The following is a 15,000-nucleotide window of genomic DNA, read 5'->3' as shown; positions in this document are numbered from 1 at the left end:
ATATATAATGTATATAAATATATGTATATATATATGTGTGTATATATATATATATATATATATATATATATATATATATATATATAGTATGTGCACACACATACTCACACACAGTATTTTACAATTTAATGTTTAACTGAGAAGTTCCAATGATAATATTTTCTGTAATCACCTTTAGTTTTAAGAACTCTGAGAAAAGTTTCTAATAATCTGAGTGATGTTTGTACAAATATTAGAACATCTCTAATAACAGTAACACATGCATGCTTCAAAGCATTGTCTAAATTGGTCACAGGGGAGAGGAGAGCTTATATGAATTGCAATGAGGAATGGAAGAGGCAATGTGCCGAGAGGTAATCCTGCAGAAAATGGAAACCTCATGTATACCACAGGAGAAACGTCTATATGTTTGTGATATTTGGGTGAATATGTACATTTGTAGATAGATGAAAGAAGTATTTTCCTATGGCAGTACAGACACGCACACACACACACACACACATATATATATATATATATATATATATATATATATATATATATATAAGTCAGTAAATAGTGGGGTTGTGTTAATATATATATATATATATATATACACACAAACATAAATATATATACATATATATACTTAGATACATACATATATATATACACACACACACACACATATATGCATATACATATATATATTCATATTTATATACACACATATATATATATGCCCATACATATATATTCATATATATATATATATATATATATATATACATACACACATTCATACATATATAAGTATCCATACATACATATTCATACATACATATATATATATATATATATATATATAAGTTCATATACATATGAGTGTGTGCATGCATGCGTGTGTGTGTATGTATGTATGTATGTAGATATAAAGCTTTGAATCCAGGTATGGGTTGTCTTTGTTTAAAGCTGACATATATAAATGGTTGGATCCACTACAAAGTGCACTAATGGAAGGAGAATCTAAAAGTTACCCAAAACTATGCGTGTGTTCTTGGAGCATATGATTCTCTTTAGAGAGTGATTTCAATATTTTTGAAGCTTTATATATCTAAAACAACATATGTGTATGCATGTAGATAGAAAATCTTTGACAATGATATCAATGGTTGATGTTCGTGTATGAAGAATAATAAGCTAATGGTTGGTACAAGAGGGAAATAAAAGTTAAAGTGTCCTCAGCATAATGAAGCAGTTTTCTTTTCAATGGATTGTTAATGTAAGCATTTTCAAAGCACTCTGATCCATCTTCCAATAGATTTCTTCAAAGCTTCCACCCATCTGTAACAAACATAAATAAGAAGTATGAGTTAGTGAGATATAAATGTAAAGAAGGAACATGAAACATTGTTTAAAACAAGAAAGAAATTGTTATTAATATCATTATATATAGATATATATATATAAGTGATGAGATAAGAAAAGTGAGAGAACAGATGTTTATTCCATTTGTTGACAGCTGTTTCGTAATATGTATCTGGTTACATCAACAATACTACATAATCCAACATATATATATATAAATATACATATAAGTAATTATTTGGACTTTGGGTATACAGTTAGTAGTATGCTGGAGGATGCAACACAACCAGTTGTACAGTATCCCACCCACAAGGGTCCAATGAGTCAAAAAGATTGTGATGAATAAATACTCTTGTGAACTCCATTTTCTGTTTCACTTATTCATTATAAATATATGTGCTCCAGCATGACCACAGTGAAATGACTGTAAAAAGTAAAAGAATAAAAGAATATAGATACACACACACACACACACATACATATAATTATTTGCATGATCCAATAGACTCGAAGTATTTTAATAATCCTTTCTACTGAAGGCACAAGGCCTTAAAATTTGTGGGGAGGGGACTAGTCAATTACATCGATCCCAGTGTTTCACTGGTACTTAATTTATCAACCCCAAAAGGATGAAAGGCAAAGTCAACCTCAGTGAAATATGGACTCAGAACTTAGCGATGGGTGAAATAATGTTAAGCATTTCATCCAGCATGCTAACGATTCTGCCAGCACACCACCTTGCGATATTTTAATAAGGAGATCAAGGTAGAGTGAATAACCACATACCCATGTATCAACAGTGTGTATATGGACACTCACATACTAGTGTACATACATATTTGTCCTTCCAGTTATGTATATGTATACATTCATATGTACAGACTAAATATACTCATAGCATATGTAAAATCACACAAGGGTATATTCCAGCATACACTCCACAGTCCACATTAGGCTCAAGATCCATCCAATACAGAAGAGTTCTGAGTATAGTGTAGTATAAATAATAACATAAATGGGCTGAGGTTCACTACAGTTGAAGTAATTCTCAGCCCATTTGTGCTATTATATATATATATATATATATATATATATACATAAACACACCCACACACACATATATATATATCATCAGTAAATCACAAATCTGAAAGAGAAGCACACTTCATTATGGTCTGACAAGATATATTTAAAGCTAAGAGCTTTATGGATGCAAAACCCTGGGTAACCCTGTGTGTGTGTATGAGTTTGTGTATGTGCATTTATGTGTGTGGGCATATATATATATATATATATATATATATATATATATATCATCATCATCATCGTCGTTTAACGTCCGCTTTCCATGCTAGCATGGGTTGGACGATTTGACTGAGGACTGGTGAAACCGGATGGCAACACCAGGCTTCAATCTAATTTGGCAGAGTTTCTACAGCTGGATGCCCTTCCTAACGCCAACCACTCAGAGAGTGTAGTGGGTGCTTTTACGTGTCACCCGCACGAAAACGGCCACACTCGAAATGGTGTCTTTTATGTGCCACCCGCACAAGCCAGTCCAGGGGCACTGGCAACGATCTCACTCGAAAATCCTACGGGAGCCAGTCAGGCGGTACTGGCAACGGCCACGCTCAAAATGGTGCATCTCATGTGCCACCCGCACAAGAGCCAGTCCAGGGGCACTGGCAACGATCTTGGCTTGCCGGGTCTTCTCACGCACAGCACATTTCCAAAGGTCTCGGTCAGTAGTCATCGCCTCGGTGAGGCCCAATGTTCGAAGGTCTTGCCTCACCACCTCAGCCCAGGTCTTCCTGGGCCTACCTCTTCCACGGGTTCCCTCAACTGTTAGGGTGTGGCACTTTTTCACGCAGCTATCCTCATCCATTCTCACCACATGTCCATACCAGCGCAATCGTCTCTCTTGCACGCCACAACTGATGCTTCTAATGTTCAGCTTTTCTCTCAAGATACTTACACTCTGACAGGTATTCACATTGACATTACACATGCAACGGAGCATACTGGCTTCATTCCTTGCGAGCTTACGTATGTCCTCAGCAGTTACAGCCCATGTTTCACTGCCATGTAGCATGGCTGTTCGTACGCATGCGTCATACAGTCTGCCTTTTACTCTGAGTGAGAGTCCCTTTGTCGCCAGCAGGGGTAAGAGCTCTCTAAACTTTGCCCAGGCTATTCTTATTCTAGCAGCTACACTTTCAGCGCACCCACCCCCACTACTAACTTGGTCGCCCAGATAGCGGAAGCTATCGACTACCTCTAGTTTTTCACCCTGGAATGAGATAGAAGTTGTTTCCTGTTTGTTTACAGTCTTTATTGCACCTGAACATCTGCCACAAACAAAAACTAACTTGCTAGTTAACCTGCCTTTGATGTTGCTGCACCTCTTATGTGTCAATAGCTTGCACCGGGTACATCTTATAGAGTTACTGCCTACTCCTTTTCTACATACTGAGCAGGGCCATCTACCTGAAGGGGTTTGTGCTTTATCTACCTTCCTACTTATTAGGATTTTGGTTTTAGCTGGGTTGACTCTAAGGCCCTTCAATTCTAGACCTTGCTTCCACACCTGAAACTTCTCCTCTAGTTCTGATAGTGACTCCGCAATTAGGGCAAGGTCATTAGCATAGAGGAGCTCCCAGGGGCAACCTGTCTTGAACTCCTCTGTGATTGCCTGGAGGACTATGATAAATAAGAGGGGCTGAGGACGGAACCTTGGTGGACTCCTACCTCTACCCGGAATTCATTGCTGTACTCATTTCCAACCCTCACCTTACTGGCAGCATCTCTGTACATGGCTCGCACAGCTCTCACTAACCATTCTTCTATCCTAAGTTTCCTCATTGACCACCGGATAAGGGATTGGGGGACCCTGTCAAAGGCTTTCTCCATGTCAACGAAAGCCAGGTACAGAGGTTTATCCTTAGCTAGGTATTTCTCCTGCAGCTGTCTCACTAGAAATAAGGCATCAGTAGTGCTTTTACCTGGCACGAACCCAAACTGCATCTCATCTAAATTGATTCGCTCCCTAATTAGTTGGGCTATGACCCTCTCTGTAACTTTCATAACCTGATCTAACAGCTTGATGCCTCTGTAATTATTTGTATCTAAAGCGTCACCTTTACCTTTGTAGCAGTTGACTATGATGCTGCTACACCAGTCATTGGGTATGACTCCTTCGTGTATAACCTGGTTCGTAATACGGGTGACTAGGCTATAGCCAACACTGCCAGATATTTTGAGCATCTCTGCAGTGATTCCTGATGGGCCGGGGGCTTTCCTGGTCTTCATACTCTTAATTGCTTTATCTACCCTGGTACTATCAACTCGGATAGCTGGTCCCTCTATTGGGTCGACATACGGCAGGCTCTCTTCCTCCCATTCATTCTCTTTATTAAGCAATCTATCGTAGTGGCATCTCCAGACCTCTTTCTTTGCATCCTCATTTAGTGCAAGCGTACCATCATCCATGCGAACACATTTCTCTCCTACAACATCACTATTCTCTCTCCTACACTGTCTTGCAACATGAAATACCTCGAGTCTTTGGTCCTCACGGCACAGAACATTGGCAAATCTTTTCTTATCTGCTTCCCCTCTGGCTAAATAAACCTGTCGCCTAGCCTCCCTTCTGGCACATTGGTACAATTCCCTGCTACCACCGTTCTTCCAGTCCTTCCAAGCCTGTTTCTTTTGTCTAATAGCCCTGTCTACCTCCTTGTTCCACCACCACGTTACTCTGGGTCAGGAGGGGACCTTACACCACCCACAAATCTGGTCGGTGGCTTTCAACAGGTTGTCCCGCAGAAATCTCCAATTATCTTCCACGTTGTATGATGCTATATCCCCTTATATATATATATATATATATATATATATATATATATATATATATATATATATATATATATATATACATATATACACACACACACACAGTTATATATATATGTATTTGTGCTGTAATGTAATGAACAGACTACACATCAGAACATATCATGGCAAGTCAAACATCAGACTCTGCTATAATAAGCAAGTTTTCACATTATATATGTTTCACAGACTTCCACCATCTACAAATACTATAATGACCATATATGGGACTTACTATAGAAGCAAGAATAAGTCAATAAATACAAAAGAATTTTAGGTAAAGTTTAGTAAAATCAAAATATTAAATAGAGTAAAATGAATTAATCATAAAGGTTTATGTACCAAAGACTTGGTCAAATATACCCATAGGGTTGGAACAAATAAAATATACAATAAACAACAAAAACAAAAATAAAATAATTGAGAAAAAATATGGAGAAAATTAATAAGAGATAAACGAGCTTACACTGGGATCTGATTGATTATCTGAATCCTGTCTAATGTCACAGGATCGAAGAAACTGGCCTTATGAGCTTATGGCTTGGGAAAGACCTTTATTCTTTTATGTTTCAGTCATTTGACTGTGGCTATGCTGGAGCACCGCCTTAAAAGGTTTTAGTCAAAGAAATCAACCCTAGGACTTATTCTATCAGTCTCTTTTGTCGAACCACTAAGTTATGGCGACATAAATACACCAACATCAGTTGTCAAGTGTGACACACACACACACACATACATGCACATATATGACAGGCTTTAGCCAGGCCAAGGTAATAGTAGAAGACACTTGCCCAACGTACCATGCAGTGGGACTGAACACAGAACCATATGGTTGAGAAGGAACTTCTTATCACACAGCCACACCTGTGCCTTCGATTTTTTTTGTCTCACCACTAGTATCTCAGAGATATAGTCAGTCAGTCAAGAAAATAAAATTCTTAACCAAATGTAAACAGCTCAACTTTTTATTGGTTCATCTGGTGAGGTCTATGACAGGTTTCACAATTCTGTTGTATGCCAAACACAGATAAGATTAAGTGTAGGTGCCCAGCCCATAAAAGCAGTTCAGGTTATATCCGCAAGATCAAATTGAGGATATTCTGCAGTGTAGTCTTACATGTTCCTAAGAACGTTTATATATTGCTGACTAACTTCACATTTTAGAATCTTTTGAGAGATAAATAAAATGTTTAAAACATGGAAGAGTGGCCTATGATTGAAAGGCATAAAAGTCAACAGAGAAAAGAGTGAAGAACTGCTTAGTGATAGACAACAGAAAACTCAATTCCTAATAGATAATAGAGTGACTAGGAATTGAACACGGACAAATCAGAAAGTAAAAATGCAAGGAAAATATTGGCAATAGGTAAGCTAGTGTTGATATATCTAAAGCAAGGATTATTAAAAAGTTGACGAAAGATAATTATGCAGTGAGGAAAAAACTTTAGACAGTGATAAAAATACTATTTAATTTTGCAGCAAGAAAACTTACTCATCAGTAAGCAATAATATTCATTATTTGTGTCAAAGTTATGAAGAAAAATCATAACACAAAATAAGGGTACAAGATTATATATTGGTTGTTGTAAGAAAATAGAAGTGTTTCAAGAATACATAATTCAGAGAAGTGATCCGCATGAAAAACAATAGTTAATTTTGTGTCAGCATAACTAATGCAAGTCGGGTATTATTCATTCTCAAAACATTAATAGTTTGGCAGTGAATGAGAATTTTTGATGTGCCTGATTCTCAGAAGTAGTTCATAGCTCAATTAACTTTAAAATGAAGGCAGCTCGGATGGTTCACTTGCAGTTGCAATTAAGTCATTCAGATTAGGTTATATAATTAATACTGGTTGGTAGATTTATGAAAAGTCTAATATCAAAGAGAGTAAATAGACTAAGTCAAGGAAATTATCATCTTTGTTGTCGATAAAGAGTTTTCCTGTCTGAGTAAATGACAAATTATATATGGTATATGCAAGGACTGAATGGTAGTGAAATATAGATGATAATAGAGAAGACAAGCATCAATTGGAGGGAAATGAGCTGATAATGGCCTGTTGGATGTACCATATCAATTTACAAAACTGGAAGCACCTCAATGTAGTCACTTGATCTACAAGAAATAGCAGCCAAATCCTTTCCACATTACACTCTAGCACCTTTAGGAAAAAAAAAAAAAAGGAAGGACATATTGGATAGTGTAGCTTAGGATAAACTTATATCTAAGAAGATCCTCAGATTTTGATCATGGGTGTGTTAAACAACAATAATAATGTAGATTTTTAAGTACAAATGAATTATGAAAGTAGCATGTGTGCAGAGATATTAGTTGATGAATGAAGGGGGGAATAATTAAATTTGTGTGGAAATGTAATGCAGATGGATGATATATTCTGGGGGAAAGAGAGCTCTGAGATGATGGTAAAGGGTACCAAACCCCACAAAATCAGCAACAGAATAAATGAAATGGAATATCTGAGAACGTTGGATCTTACAGGAGAAATGATGCAAGAATCAAATGAATGAACAGCTGTGTTTGATGGGTTTGGGCTTTCTAAACCAAAGAAATAAGAATCATTGTAATATGACAAAAAGGAGGTGAGAAGAAAAAGCACACTTGTGAGCCAGTGGTTGTAATGTATTCGTAAATGAATATTTGCCAACAATCTAAATGACCTTCCTTGGGATGTGATTTTGTGGTTTACAAATTTTGTGTACATAGCAACAGAACAATCTCAGGTATTTATCTCGTTTGTTACCATATTTTTGTTGAAATAAGCTGCCTTTGTTTGAAAATAATGAAGAATTTAGTAAAATATAGTTATCATTATTAAGCTGATGTTTTTAAGGTGGCAAGCTCGTTGAATCATTAGCATGAAGAATGAGGTGTTTAGCAGTATTTCATCTGTCTTCACGTTCTGAGTTCAGTAAAATGATTCCAGTTGAGTATTAGGGCCACCATAATCAACTTACCCCTCTCCCCTGAAATTGCTGGCCTTGTGCCAAAATTTGAAATCAGTATTAAATTGGTGTTTGGAAGGTGGCAAGCTGGCAGAACTGTTAGCATGCCAGGCAAAATGCTTGGTAGCATTTCATTCTTCTTTACATTCTCAGTTCAAATTCTGCCGAGGTCGACTTTGCCTTTCATCCTTTTGGGGTCCATAAATTATGTACCAGTGAAACACTGGGGTCAATGTAATCAACTTGTCTCCTCCCACAAAATTTCAGGTCTTGAGCCTTTAGTAGAAAGGATTATTAAGTTGGTGTTTAAAATATAAGATAACATGAAATTATGATGGAAGGTTTGACTCTTGAGCTCTTTAAAACAATTTGTGTCCAAGACCCAGAGGTGGTCTCAGGCAGGCAGGTTGGTAGCCAAAGGGTTAAGCAGTACTTCAGTGTGGATTACATTTCATGTTTGTCAGTAACTGATCAGAACTAAAATATTTATTGACCTGAAAAAGCTCTAATTTTTATAGGATACTGTTATGACAATGTTTGAGGTCTCCACAAGGGGAGTATCAGATATGAAAGGTCTAGCAGTTTCAAAGTACCAATTCCTCTTTTCATGAAACAGCTCAAAGCATTTATCATATTGCCATTTTTCATCTGAATTTTAAATCCCCATATTAAAACCAATGATAAAGAGAATCAAAGAACAAGTGTAAAAGTATAAAACTCATTAGTAAGTCTTCTGCATCTTTCCTTTTTTTATTTTTGCAACTGTTTTTTTAGGTGCTACACAATAAACAGTTTCTAGCTAACACTAAATTTGAATTAAAAATTACACGCACACATATGTACATAAATTTTACATAAAAAGCATTCATAAACTTATATAGAAAAAAAATGATGTGATACTTGCAAGTATTAAAAGTTTTATTTGTAAAACCAAATGAATTAAAATTATTTTAGTTGAGATGTAATATGTATCAGCCACAGATATATCTTGCAGCTCTGTCTAATGTTCCAGTTCAACATTGAGAAAAGTTACTGCTTATTATTAAAACTTCCAATATTCAACAAAATCTAAGAACAGAATATACCTATTAAATATGGGAAAAATATGGGAAAAATAGTTGATCATCATTACACATAGGTAGAGGCATGCCTGTGTGGTAAGAAGCTTGTTTCCCAACCATATGGTTCCAGGTTCAGTCTCACTGCTAGGTAGTGTCTTCTACTAAAGTCTCAAGTTGACCAAAGCCTTGTGAGTGGGTCTGGTAGACAGAAACTGGAAGAAGCCCATCATGTATGTATGTGTGTGTGTGTGTGTGTGTGTGTGTGTGTGTGTATGTGTGTGTGTGTGTGTGTGTGTGTGTGCATGCATGTTTTTGTGTCTGTGTTTGTCTCCCACACAACTTGACAATCAGTGCTGGTGATGTCCCTGTGACTCAGCAGTTCAACAAAAGATACCAATAGAATAAGTACCAGGCTTTCAAAAGAAATAAGTACTGGGGTCAATTCATTCGACAAAAACCCTCCAAGGTGGTGCCCCAGCATGGCCATAGTCTAATGACTGAATCAAGTAAAAGTTAAAAAGATATATACCTGTAAATGAATTTTGTGAACAAGGTTTAGGCTCATTAATTGATATGATATACTAAATACTGTATGTCTGGTATCGTTAATAAAGACATCTGATGGTTTATGGAAAAACCTACAGTATGGAGAATGCTGACAGATTGTTGATAGAGGGAAAGAACTTTAAACATCCTGTTCAATGTGATAAGGAAATATTTTATAGCTGAGATACCAAATGCAACAGAGAATTTTCATTAAATGTAGGAAGCAAAACTGAAGAACTAGCGATCATCGTAGTAATGGAAGAACATGTAGGGCATAAGAGTGATACTGGGTTTGGAGAGGAGTTAATGATTCTGGTTTAAGTGGTTCAAAATAGGATGAAGCTGTATTCTATGTAATGTGAGCAATTGATTTAAAAGCTAAAAGTGTAAAAAAATTTTGTTTCTTTTTTCATAGAAGAAAATTCTGTTTTATTAATCAGTGTAGAAAAGTGGTATTAGTCTCAAGAAGCTGAATCCTTAAGTAAATTCAAAGAACTAGTTTTGATTTTCCATTGGAACTATTTCATTTAAGTTTTTAATACGATTGAGAAATGCATGAACATCTTGTTTGCCTCTGCTTTGAACTCAATAGAGTAAAGCTACCCAGGAGATACCAGAGAAATAGTTGAGCATTTAACTCAAATTAAGACACTTGCATGCAATATATATTGACAAATTGATTGATATCAAACACAAACTTGGTACTAGATATTCAATCAAGCAAACAGTGGGGCACCTCAATAAATTCTGTAGTTTTAGCCCTCCTCATTTTGAGTCCAAATCCTACAAGAGTTGATTAGCCCTTTCATTGACTGGTCCAGTCAATTTATTTGACATTTAGAATGAACCCAGATGTTTGAGACTAAAGTATTTATTCTAGCATTTCACTGCTTCTACCACTCAGTCACTTCACTTGTATTAAGCACAGACTAGACAATCAGGTACAATAAATATTTTTATTTCAACAGACATTTAAATTATTTTCAGCTAAATCTCAAATACCAATAATATATATTTTGAGAGTAAACATTAATCATATTATTAACTATATTATCATTATAGTAAGTAATTTCATAATTCTAATAATACAGTAAATATCATTGTTGTTCTTAGCTGATGATATCTAATACTCCGACAACTAAGTGAGAAGAAATTTAATTTCCTTCCTTTTGACTTTATCATTCCAGTCACACAGTTTGCTTACAGGAAGTGTATTATATTCAACATAATCAAAATTAGCTGAAAGGGGTAGAAGACTTTTAATGCTCAATTTGAAATGAGATAAGTCAGTTTATTATATAACACTTTGAATACAAGAATTAAAATATTTCAGATTGTATTGGTAAGGCAGAAGGTAACTTGTGAAGAAGAAATTGATTAACAAATACTACTGTGATTTCCTCCTCTATGTCATCGACATTTTTCAACGTTTTCATCCATCTGGATTAGTTTTTAAAATTGTATGCTAGTATTAGATTGTCCCCTTACATAGTTCCTATTATTTTGCCTTTTCATTATAGGTTTAAAAATCATTTGACTTTTTTGTTCAACAGATGCTTAAAAAACAAAAAAATTACAATTCTATTCTATATTCAATAGTTTTCTCCAATTAAATTTAATTTTCTTGAATCGATTTAAATTTTCCTTTTAATGCTGCAATATACCTTTCAGCAAATATCAAAGGAAGTTTATGTAATTATATTATATTGTACTAGACAGTGCCACAATTAGAATGTAATTATAATGATATAATAGTGAACTTGTCTGTTTCTGTAGCAATTGGAAAATCTAGAAAGTATTTGAATAATTTACTGAATATAGGCTAAAGTAGAAATATAATTTGTACATATGATGACAAATTTCTGCACAGGAAGAACAGAGGATTTCTTACATTAAAGGAAGTTACTTACTGAACACTTCTAACCTAGAGGATGTAAAATTTAATGCCAAGTTTTGAATTGCAATAAAGCAGAAATAATCATCTACATATGCTCTAGGCATATTAAATATGAGAGCCAGCAAATTTGCAGCTTTTATACATTTAAATAACTGAGTTAAAATTTCCCTTACAAATTTATACCTAAGGACTGACCAGAACCTACCCAGATGCCTCTATTTTTTAAAGTTGTTTAAATCTTCTGTTCCATGCAAAATATTAAACACTATACTTAATAGTATAGTACAACTATTTACACTGAGTCTACTTCATCCTATTTCAATTTTACAAAAATTTTGAAAATAACAGTTTTTCTATCATGTGGTAAAAAGTTTGCTTTTCAATTACATAGTCTTGGGTTCAGTCCCACTGCATGCCACCTTGGGCAAATGTCTTCTGCTCCAGCCTTGGGCCAACCCAAGCCTTGTGAGTGGATTTGGCAGAGGGAAACTGAAAGAATCCTGCCATATATATATATATATATATATATATATATATATATATATACATATATACACACACACACATATGTGTGCATCTTCGTGTATTTGTGTATATGGTTATCTCCCACCACCACTTGACAACTGGTGTTGGTGTGCTTACATCCCTGTAACTTCAGGAAAAGAGAGCGGACAGAATAACTACCAGGCTTAGAAAAAAAAGTAAATGCTGGGATCAATTCATTCTGCTAAAATTCTTTATAGCAGTGCTCCAGCATGGCCACAATCTAATGACTGAGACAAGTGAAAGATAAAAGATATATATACAGGGTGCAGTGAATAAACTGTCGCCTAAATTACACAAAAATGAAAATAGCACTGACATCTCATTTTAACAGATATATTTACCAAAATTACATAAAAATATTTGGAAATACTAAAGAGTGAATTGAGTCAATAAAATCGCCATTGGCTTCAACCACAGTCTCCAGATGATTTTCAAATCTCCTGCAACTCTTCTGCATGGTCACCTTGTTTAAGTTGGTGAATACTGCCATAATCCTTGCCTTCAGTTCATCTTTGGTGTTACAAAGAATTTTGGTGGTCTCTCGCTCAACTGCGCCCCATACATAATAATGAAGTGGGTTGCAATCTGGGGAGTTAGGTGGCCAGATGTTAGGGGTGATATGGTCACAGAAATTGTCAGACAGCCATGACTGAGTTCTCCTGCTTGTGTGGCATGGTGTAGAGTCCCTTTGCTAGACATATGATCTTCCAGCAGCCACCCTCTTGACCCAGGGCAGCACTATTACCTCCAGGCACTTGATGTAGGTTTCTGTGTTGAGTCAGAGGCTGTGTGGGAAGATAGAGGCACAACGTCACCATTACTAGTGATCACTCTCCAAACACCAGGATGTTTGATTTTTATCACTCTTGGTACCTGTTTTGGAGAAATGGCAAGCCAACGGTTGTTCTGTGTGTTCACCATCTGTTCATACTGGAGCTTCTGGTGTGAATGCCAAGCAGTACAGCATGTCATTTCCAAATTTCTGACAGAGTTAATTGCATCATGGTACTGTTTTTTTTCACAGACAGTGCCCAACTGACCCTACCATAGTGTGTAATTGACAAAATCAAAAACAAACAATGCACATGCATGAAATTAAAAATATAAAATAGCGACAATTTACCCATCGCACCTGATATATATATATATATATATATATATATATATATATATATATATATTCTATATACTGGCACTTGTGCCGGTGGCATGTGAACAAAACATTGGACTGAATCCTGTGCAGGTGGCACGTAAGAAACACTGAGTGTGGACGTTGCCAGTACCGCCGGACTGGCCCTCATGCCAGTGGCACGTAAAAAGCACCCACTACACTCTGAGAGTGGCTGGCGTTAGGAAGGGCATCTAGCTGTAGAGGAAGTCTGTTGTCGACGTGGCAGTATGGATGCTGGCGTTGTCGTGCTGGAACATATGATTCCAATGATGGGTAACGTATGGCACAATGGGAGGCCTCAACACTTGGTTGATGTAGCGAGCAGCAGTTACTCCATTGCCCCAGCCTTGGCCAATGTTTTGAAAGACCACCGGTCCAAGGTTTTAGTTAAGTGCAATCCTCTTCCCCCATACCATGATGTTCTCTCCTCCCCATGAGTCTCTCTTCACCATATTGCCATCGGCATGATGTTTACCCCTTCTTCTCCAAACCCTAGCTCTGCCATCTGCCACAGAAATGCAATATCGTCCTCCACTTCCGATACCTCCATTCTACCACAACAAACCAAACTACATCTCTACATCTCTTCACTTCTTCACATTTCCACTTCATGCACTATGCTTACCTCCCACTCCCCAATCCTGTCCTCTTGGCCCTGTCCCACTATCATTGCTCTCTGCTAGACCCTGACTTGTGTGTTTCACCCACATGCCCTATCTCACTGTATCATTGATATCTGCTAGCCCCCTACCTATGTGTTCCACCCAAATGTAACAAGGAAACTTTTCACACACCCTACCCCAACAAACCAATCTACATCTCTACATCTCTTCTCTTCCTCACATTTCCTCCTTCATACATAATGCCTGCCTCTCACTCCCCAATTCTGTTCTTATGGCCCTGTTGCTCTGTATTATTACTATCCAGTAGACCTCTGACTCTATATATACTCAGGTTTTCACCACATCCCCTTCCACACTCTCTAATCACACTTCTTCATAATATTCTGCTACTTATATTATGACATTCAAACCTCAAGAGTATACCTTGGCACTTGCCACCATCTATATCTCTCTCCTCCTTTACTCAACCATCCCATTTATATCCTGCTCTCCATTCCTTTAGAGTTTGCCCAGCACTTTGCCACTATCTCTCTCTCTCTCTCTCTCTCTCCTTCTCATGCACTTCCCTCAGGTTAGGTAACCATGTATTGCCTTTGCAGCAGCACACCTGTTTCTGTCTTCATTTCTGATCTCTCTCTCTCTCTCTCTGGCCAGGTAACTTTGTACCTCCTCTACAGCAAGACACCTGTTTCTGTCTCACTATAACCTTTCATCATCTGACACTAAGTCGCCTGCTCTAATTCCCCCTCCCCTCTCAAAAGAATTTTTTTTTTCTTTGTCTTGCAATGTATCGGTGACCCTGTCAGTGCAGATGCCACTTAAAAAGCATCCAGTTCACATTGTAAAGTGGTTGGTATTTGGAAGGGGATCCAGCTGTAAAAACATTGCCAAAACTGACCTCGCCTGTGCTTGTGGCTTGTAAAAAAACACTAAGTCCAATCTGCTTAGTGGT

The 15,000-nt window shown here is 36.7% G+C and overlaps 1 protein-coding gene across 4 annotated transcripts in view; it reads right to left on the bottom strand.

Moving 5' to 3' along the window:
- Window positions 1-1,074: 1,074 nt before the first annotated feature.
- Window positions 1,075-15,000, bottom strand: part of LOC106868868 (uncharacterized) — a 358,699-nt gene continuing 344,773 nt past the window's right edge. For all 4 annotated transcript variants that reach the window (XM_014914318.3, XM_014914316.3, XM_052971228.2 and 1 more), the window contains exon 13: window positions 1,075-1,323. In XM_014914318.3, coding sequence (XP_014769804.1) covers window positions 1,272-1,323 — 52 coding nt within the window. In that variant the 3' untranslated portion in view covers window positions 1,075-1,271. The remainder of the gene's footprint in view (window positions 1,324-15,000) is intronic.

This window comes from Octopus bimaculoides, chromosome 10 (genome assembly GCF_046866305.1).
Source record: "Octopus bimaculoides isolate indiv1 chromosome 10, ASM4686630v1, whole genome shotgun sequence".
Lineage (NCBI taxonomy): Eukaryota > Metazoa > Mollusca > Cephalopoda > Octopoda > Octopodidae > Octopus > Octopus bimaculoides.
This window is presented reverse-complemented; position numbering and strand designations above follow the sequence as displayed.